The sequence below is a fragment of the Sphaeroforma arctica genome (genome assembly GCF_001186125.1).
Source record: "Sphaeroforma arctica JP610 unplaced genomic scaffold supercont1.343, whole genome shotgun sequence".
Classification (NCBI taxonomy): domain Eukaryota; class Ichthyosporea; order Ichthyophonida; genus Sphaeroforma; species Sphaeroforma arctica.
The window spans coordinates 32,960-41,979 of NW_014040215.1; the positions used below are offsets into that span (position 1 = coordinate 32,960).

General features: G+C 39.8%; 3 protein-coding genes across 3 annotated transcripts in view; 2 read left to right on the top strand and 1 right to left on the bottom strand.

Annotated features, from left to right (window-relative positions):
- Window positions 1-3,298, top strand: part of SARC_05414 (hypothetical protein) — a gene marked incomplete at both ends in the record, with an annotated part of 5,837 nt that extends 2,539 nt beyond the window's left edge. Inside the window, 2 exons of the mRNA XM_014300722.1 lie at window positions 2,453-2,551; window positions 3,053-3,298. Coding sequence (XP_014156197.1) covers window positions 2,453-2,551; window positions 3,053-3,298 — 345 coding nt within the window. The remainder of the gene's footprint in view (window positions 1-2,452; window positions 2,552-3,052) is intronic.
- Window positions 3,299-5,752: 2,454 nt separating this feature from the next.
- On the top strand, window positions 5,753-7,063 carry SARC_05415 (hypothetical protein; the record flags this gene model as incomplete). Its single annotated transcript, XM_014300723.1, has 3 exons — window positions 5,753-6,017; window positions 6,072-6,505; window positions 6,971-7,063. The coding sequence occupies 3 exons, from the start codon at window positions 5,753-5,755 to the stop codon at window positions 7,061-7,063; spliced, it is 792 nt and encodes a 263-aa protein (XP_014156198.1).
- A 1,098-nt stretch (window positions 7,064-8,161) lies between these two features.
- SARC_05416 (hypothetical protein) lies at window positions 8,162-8,539 on the bottom strand (the record flags this gene model as incomplete). The annotated part of the gene is made up of 2 exons (XM_014300724.1): window positions 8,162-8,401; window positions 8,462-8,539. 2 exons carry the CDS (start codon window positions 8,537-8,539, stop codon window positions 8,162-8,164), a joined length of 318 nt encoding a protein of 105 aa, XP_014156199.1.
- Window positions 8,540-9,020: the final 481 nt, after the last annotated feature.

The following is a 9,020-nucleotide window of genomic DNA, read 5'->3' on the forward strand; positions in this document are numbered from 1 at the left end:
CTAGGTTTAGGTGTGTGTATAGTGGTGTGGTGTGTGTGTTTGAGTATACATCCATGTATAGTGGTGTGTGTGTGACTAGGGTTACATTCATGTGTAGTGGTGTGCATTGTATATGACTAGATCGACGTGTGTGTAGAGACCTGATTCAATACGATGTATTTGCTACAGCAAGTGATCTGTATGGACTTGTTGCAGTATGCGGGGTGGCGTGCGTACATCTATATTCGCTGTATGTATATACTTGTGACGCTATTTGGAATGGATATGACTAGCTGGTGAATATGTATATATATGACACAGCATGTTAAGTGCATAGGGCTGCTCGAGATATATATCCGTAGACTTGCTATAGTACGCTGTGTGCATATGATTAGCATAGATACATGCATGGAATCGTTGCAGGAGGTCGATTGTATAGGGTTAGCCAAGATATTGCATGCACTTATTATAGCTATGGAGATTCTTCGTGTTTTGCCCTTGTGTATAGAATGATCCATGTCTGTGGCTCTAACAGAGTGCATACGTATGTTGATGCACAATTACATGACTGATTGGTTTCCGTGTTCTTTACGTCATATATATGTGTATATATATATATATATATCTTTAATACATGCATGTTGTATACATTGACCACAAATGCATACACATTGAGAGATAGGAAGGTTGATCGCACATGGAATTCTCCTATGCACACGCACACACATACGGAAAGAAACTGGAATACGATATGATTCACATAGTGGGAGTAGAAACGGGTGTCTTTTACCCCGATGCACTTTTAATCGTCTATATTTGCCAAAGTTGCACGAAAAGAATGCAGCTTGTGCCTCTGACATAGTTTACAAAGCTGTTCATATATCAACATGTTCGCTGGACTGAAGTGTATGTTCATATTTATCAATATGTACACGCATGACCAGCCATTGAAACCATATGTATTTGTATTTAATGCTCTTTTCTGCCCACTCTGTATGTGAATTTGATTACAAGAATCGGACATTCGCACCTATTGTGAGTTGAGTTGTTGAGCTCGACCATAACGTGTTTCAAGTGTCCGAGGCGCACATATCTGTGCATTGTGTTTCAAAAGGCATACGCGTTTGGCCATCTTGATTGAATTATTTGCTAAGTCTGGAGTTCTATTCTATGGTAGGTTATCCATATATGATAGCCGGTGGTGTTGCATACAAACTAGCATTATATATATATATATATATATATGCAATTGTATATAAATTTACCTGCGGTGGTCTACTGAGTCGAAGTGCTCGTAGTCAAAGTGTATATGTACACAAGCGAAAACTTACACATACATAGACCAAGCTTATACAATTAGAAATATATCCTTCAGTTGTAGGATTTCTAATGACACAAATGTTAAACATCTAGTATCAGACCATACTGTGTATGACCTTTGTTGATCCACATGATATATGTATGTATTTATTAATAAATATATATATATATACATGTACATAATTACATATATGTGTATGTATGTATGTATATATTGTTATATATAAAAATGTATATAGATACATAAATATACTATTTTATCACATGTATTTTGTATTTATGGTTTTATATATATATATATATATATGAGTATGTGTATTAATTGCTCGTATGTGCACACAGTACATCAATTTGCGATGGTATACGAGCGCCCAAGGATTCTGATGTATCCATTCAATTGGTTATTCTAATGTACTTCGGTGTATATACATTATAGAATTAGATATTTCTTATTTATGACGCCATTCGTTACACTGTAGTCCTTGACCATACTCTCTTTTTTATTTTATATTTGCGTTTTGGGTACCAATTTCGTACGACGTTTCTTGTGACGACTTATAATCGTGCGTTTTACCGACCATCTACTTAGTCTGAGGCTATTTGAACCGTATTTTGCTATCTACCACGCACATTGGCTGTAGAGGTCATCGGTGTTTGGAGTCTTGTCGTGTCTTTTATCGAGTTGATGCATGCATTGCAGGTATCCAGTTTTAGGGTTTTACCACGCATATTGACTGTAGCGGTCGTCGGTGTTTGGAGTCTTGGTGTCTTTTATCGAGTTGATGCAGGCATTGCAGGTATCCGTTCTGATTTCTCGTATGTAAAACGTTTACTGCGTGTCTCTGAGCATAGCCAGACCTTAGCGGCAGGCTAACGCACGAACTAATTAATTAATGAATATATGACACGGATTAGCTATTAGGCAGTAAATGCATTAGACTTATCTTAGGCAGAAGTCAAGAACTCTGAAACTGTCATGCTTCCGATGAACAAGATTTTACACGTATATATATATAATTCATATATTTATTTATATATAAATGTTTGTGTGTGTGTGTCAATACATGTATGTATACGGTATCTATAACGCCCAATATATGCAACAACTGACCGTCTGGACTTGGTGATTAATTAAATCTAATTTACCTCACAGGACGCGGTAACGGACTTAGCATTCAGTGAAAACGGTTACTATATGGCCAGTACATGCAACGACAACACAGTCCGACTTTGGGATCTTCGTATGAAGAAGGTGTGTGCTCAGGCCTTTGGCCTTCTGTAATTGTGCGCTAGGGTGCAACAAGAGTCAAATGTGCACGATACGTATAGCGACGTCGCTGAGCAATTTGTATTGAAGTACATGCTCGCAACATATGTATGAAGTTATGAAGGTATGATAGAAAATATATGTATGTTATGTATGTATGAAGTTATGGAGGTATATATGTAAGTTAGAAAATATATGTTTATGTATTTATGTGTGTGTGTACAAGTGTGTACACGTATATATATATATCAACTGCATGCTCTTGGATCAGCGGTCCTTTGAGCATACTTTGTTAGGAAGAAGAGCTGTCTTTGGGATGGCATGCAAATATTGACACTAGTCTTACTAACACTCTGATTATCCCTTTTCTCTTATTTTTCAATCTCGTTGTCCCAATAGACTTGACATTGTATTATAATACGCAGTATTCAATTATTGTCGTTTGTGTCCTATCAAATCACCACACCTTCGTCCATCCTATTCCAGATTCTCAACTTCAAGGTGTTCGAGTACGACGGCAAGATCAACCCACACTCCGTTCAATTCGATCGTTCCGGTACCTATCTAGCCGTGGGTGGGCAGGACACACGCGTGTATGTGGTTAAACACTGGGACGAATTATGTCGACTGGAAGACCACACCGGCGCTGTTACTAAGGTGGCATTCGGCCCGGATGCCGGGTCGATTGTCTCAGCGTCGATGGATCGCCGGGTGAACATCTATGGCTTCTAGGCAGTTTTCAATACTCTATTTGTGAGCTGTTTTAGATATCTTTTAGGGTCTTTTATGGGGCCTGGAATGGGGCGCGCACTGCTCGGTAGTGGTGTGGATGTGTGTATATAGCGAGATGAATGGATGGATAGATAGAGGGGGTCGTGCCGGTGTTGGAGCGCATAACGAGAGACGCAATGAAAGAATAATATAAGCCATGAGCCACACCCACAAGTTGTTTCACATTCTGTAATTTATTTTGGACGTTGACGTGCGAAACACTTGCTGTATTTTGTTCGTATATCAGACCAATTAATATGACAATTGCGATTCTAGTCTCAGTTTTTACGATGAACATGTATGTATTTTTGAGTATTTATGTATGTGTATATATATATATATGTGTGTGTGTGTATGTATGTATATACGTATGTATATATATATATATACATGTGCGTGTGTGTGTGTGTATTATATATATATTTATATATATAGTGTATGTGTGTATGTATGTATGTATATATACATACATATATATATATATGTGTGTGTGTGTTTGTGTGTACATGTATATAACAGTATGTTTATGTACCCTTTCTATTTCCGGAAATATTTCGAGATTTTTATGGTAGTCACGAGAAATCGATATGATATGTTTTGTTTTGCATACATAGCAATTTCCATGTATAATATCGAAGGCGGGGTGCATACATTTCTACTTCCAAAATGATATTGGCTTTAAAAAGTGGGTCGCCTACGCTTGCTTCAATTTTCCTTACCGTTCAGCTTTGACAGTTCACATTATATTGGATGCTGTAGAAAGCATGTCAAGTTGCAAAGGGGCGTCGTTGCTGACACTTGAATGTATCTCTCATCTAAAACCTTAGTTTTGTTTGTTGACATACGAGTAGTAATTTTAATTGAAGCTGGATATATTGCTTCCACCTTTGCCCAGTATCCATCGCCCTTGAGTCTCGACTACATTGTTTAATTTTCATGCTTGCAATTAAAAAGCGAGCTGCACTTTGGAGTATTTGCATTGTTAAAATTTATTGTTCTCTAAAAGATAATTAGAAAGTAAAGATTGGTCTTGTAAAATCTAAATAAATTGGAACATTAAAACTAAATAGTTATGTCCTTCGGAGTTCGGACGTTGGTTTCGGGTTCGACCGACTAATTTAATTTTAAAATATCCTCGTTTCTTTTCAGTATAGAGAGAGGGCCAATGCCCTGATATAATTTGAATTTTTATAGAAATTAGAATCTCTCGCATGTGTCCGCGACTAATTTCACTTACAGAGTTACAGTTACATGTGTATATCTTATCGAGTTGGCTCAGGCGTGGGGTGCGTCCTCATGGGCCCGTGGGCTGTGGCTCAGGAGTCAGTGGCTGTCTTGATGACTTTGGGTCTTTTTCCTCTTTAGTCTTTAACTCTTTTCTTGTGACTTGGCGTCTGGCGAGTCGGCGACACCGTTGCTCAAAAGTTACTGGCCACATTGGTCATAGTTCAGAGTAGGTTCCCAAGTCAACAGCTGGTATCAACCAATCATCGTGCTTGTAATTTTTTATAACACAAATGGTATTTCAGCTACTCACATACCGCAAGGCGCAAAATTTAAATATTATCTTCCAGCCACATTTTTTTAACTTTTTTATAGTATTCACTTGTTCTTTTTAGGAGGCTATTGAGAACCTTAAAAAATAAATATAGGCCTGTCATATAAACTCACAACTCACAACTCGTACATGTGTAAGGGTTCTCAATTGGAATTGTAGGCGTTAAATAAAAATATCATATGTAGCCTTCTAGAGAATACAGAGTAAAGAAATAAATATGTCCGCCTTGTTCTCTGGTTTAGATTCGATATGTACCACCTGTACTCACAGGAGTACCTAGTAAAATTATCATCAATTTATTTGTCATCTCACTTCTGTTGACACTGTACGATAAAAAATACAAAAATAAATTGTACTCGAGTCTCGACTCTTGAGTCTGTACTAGTCTGGAGATGCAATATTGGAAACAAGCATAATAATATACTGAGTGGTACATATTTAAATGTTAATATTTGAAGCGTCGAATTGCCATTTCGTGAAGACTGTTCACTGTTCACTGTTCACTGTTCAATGTTTATCTGAATCTGCAAAACTGCGAAGCCTCCCTGTAAAACTTATATATATATGTATACTTCACACTTTCTTTAAAAGTTTTCACAATATAGATCGATGTTAACAGTATTCCGATGTGATTTCTTGTTAACACCACATAAATCACACAGACAGCGATTGTTGACTTTCAAGTTCAGCGTACAGGTGGCATTTAATGTTTACACACATTGAAGGAACCAAATCGGATCGTTTTCACATCGTCCACAATTGATGAAGTGGCTATATATTTAAAGAGCTATTATAACCAATGCTTATAACATGGCAATAGCTGGTTTTAGTAGAGCCCTGTGGTTTCTTCCGTACAGATGTCATCCCATTTATTGGCGTCCGAGGAACTGCTGATTCCCCCACCACCTGCGAAGCTCCCTCTAGAAAGATTTTGCAATTCTATTGAGCTTTTTCGTGACCGAGAGTGTGTCTGCGTATGCAATACAGATGCACTGAAAGGTGATGTACCAACACAGTGTGACAACTTTCACATCACTGTATCAAGCGTGAAAAACAACCCGGCGTTTGACACCGTTGAGGTTAAGCTTCAAAATGACGGGCACATGTCCAGTGCGAAACCTGGTAGGTGTAATACATTATCTCAGGAGGTATTGTCACTGCCGCATTCATCTCGAGCGGTCTCAGACGAATCAACTAGTTCCTCAATTTATATACTGATGGCTAAAGCTGCGATCGCCTGTCTCATCTGGGCGGCGTGTTCTACCTTTATTTTATTTCTGACCCCATATGTGCTCAACACCATCGCATTCGACTATCCGATCACCTTGGCTGCCATGACTCAGTGCGGGAGTACCATTTTCATCTTGGTTGCCACCAAACTAATTCAGCCCCGGCCTATGAGTGCGAGAGAATTCGGGCTCGTCATTCTGCCAATGTCACTACTCGCAGCGCTGGGATTCATCTTATCACATGCGGTGTACATGACGCTAAATGTAGCATTCGTGCAGATGCTTAAAGCTGCCTCGCCCATCACCGTCATAATCATAATGGTGTTCTTCGGTATACCTACACCCACTAAACTGCTCTTCTGTGCAGTGGCCATGATATCGGTTGGATGTCTAGTGGCAGGGTTCGGAGAGACCGCATTTTTGTTTCTGGGCCTCCTGTTGTTCGTGGTCTTGATATATCGAATGCGATTCAGGATGTATGGATACAGAAACTACTTATAACTACATATCATAACACCCACGTCGGGATTGTGGCTGATAGCGTTGGCGACTATAGAAGAAATACCCAGACTCACACACACGGGTGAGATGTCCATACTCCTGAATAATCCCTTACCAAGCATAGCATACATGTTTTCGGGTATAATAGTTTACTTCACTCTTTTAATAGCAATACAAGAAACTTCAGCGCTGACATTGAAAGTAGTCTCTCAGATAAGAAACATGGCTATTATCTGTGGTGGGGTGTTTCTCTTCGGCGATTCAGTAAGTGCGATGCAGGTCGGTGAATATACTATTGAGATGATAGGGTTTTGGGTCTTCCACAAACGAGACAATGAATTGCAGGCTAAGAATGGACTGAGGGGACGGGGTACCCAGGTCACAGCCGACATGACCATGAGCATTCCCTCCTTGGAACGGTTCAACAGTTGTTCGTGATAGTTGCCCTTCCTTAATATTCGTTGCCTATTACCGTAGAGAATTTGTCGTCAGTGTGACCTGACGGATAGTGACTATGTCACACACTCAGCAGTCATGCCTAGGAACATCCGTATTCGGAAATGAATTAGCACTAACTCGGAGTCATTCAATATTCTATCATCTAGAACTGTACACACAAGAGATATACTCCAAGCGCGTATAGCCCAACACATGCACACAGTCCACTTCTCACTAGAAATGCATATGTTATGCACGTGGAGATGTGCATGCGCTCAAGGATTACTCGCATTTATTGAGGCGGAGCATACACTATGCAACAAACTGTACAGTTCAATACTTTGATTCACAAACTATTACAACTATTATGCGCTTATAACTGCACGCGACCGTTAGAGATTCGCGCTTGCTTTCACCCTACATACAGATTATGAAGAGATACAAATGTCAAGCAATCGAAAACCACCAGACCAATTTAAGAATAAATACTACCACAACCCTTTTCAATTCGACAACTTTTGTTTGTGTTTATCTAATAAAATTGAAGAATTCATGTTTTATTCCCCTCATTACACTGCGTCACCTTCTATTAAAAGTATTATGATCCAAAAGTATCTTGTAGAGTGGGGTATGTAGCTCATATCTATTTCTTCTATTATTTACAAGTACCATGACCCAAAATACATATTGCAGAGTGAGGTAGGTAACTCATATCTACTTCTGAATCGAGTCGATCAGTGCAAATACATGCCGAAGAACAAAACGTCCGAAGCACATACCCGGACAGCCATATGTGAATGATTATTGGAGATCACGACCGTTGATAATCGTAGGCCAGAAGATATATCTTTGTCCCAACTTAGGTACCTGTCCTAAACATTATCGCAGGACACAATCGTAGCGAACACATTTCAGGACGAACGCAAACCAATCTGTGGATTCCCATGGCCGTTCATAGTACATCTACACAGCGCTAGTACACTACACCGGTATATAAATATACATTTGCAATCAATGGGGCAATTTATAACACGATTTTTAATTAGCTTGTCTCCATCATCGCAGACGAACACTCATGCTCAACATCACTCCCAAGCTTCAAAAGCGGTCTTCCGGGCGGACATAGTCGACATTCAACAGCTCGTAGATACCCGCCTCAGAAATAACACCGTCGGTGCACCCCTCAATACCCATATCAGTACCGAACTGGCACTGGGGTAGAACCTCACTCTCGCGGGGAAAGAGACAGATACCCTGTTCTTGGGCCTCCTTTGCAATATCGTAGTTGTGCTCGGCGGGGCCGGTGTAGAATAACAGCGAACATGCTTCTTGCTCTGCCTGTTGGTTGGTTGTTTGAATGGGATGTGGTATGGTAAGCAATGATTAGTATTCAGGCACATGCTCCTTGCTCTGCCTGTTGGTTGGTTGTTTGAATGGGATGTGGTATGGTAAGCAATGATTAGTATTCTGGCACATACTTCTTGCTCTATCTGTTGGTTGGTTGTTTGAATGGGATGTGGTATGGTAAGCAATGGTTAGTATTCTGGCACATGCTTCTTGCTCTATCTGCTGGTTGGTTGTTTGAATGGGATGTCGTATGGTAAGCAATGGTTAGTATTCTGGCACATGCTCCTTGCTCTGCCTGCTGGTTGGCTGTTTGAATGGGATGTGGTATGGTAAGCAATGATTAGTATTCTGGCACATGCTCCTTGCTCTATCTGTTAATTGGTTGTTTGAATGGGATGTGGTATGGTAAGCAATGGTTAGTATTCAGGCACATGCTCCTTGCTCTGCCTGTTGGTTGGTTGTTTGAATGGGATGTGGTATGGTAAGCAATGATTAGTATTCTGGCACATGCTTCTTGCTCTGCCTGTTGGTTGGTTGTTTGAATGGGATATGGTATGGTAAGCAATAGTTGGTATTCCGGCATATGCTTCTTGCTGTATCTGTTGGTTGG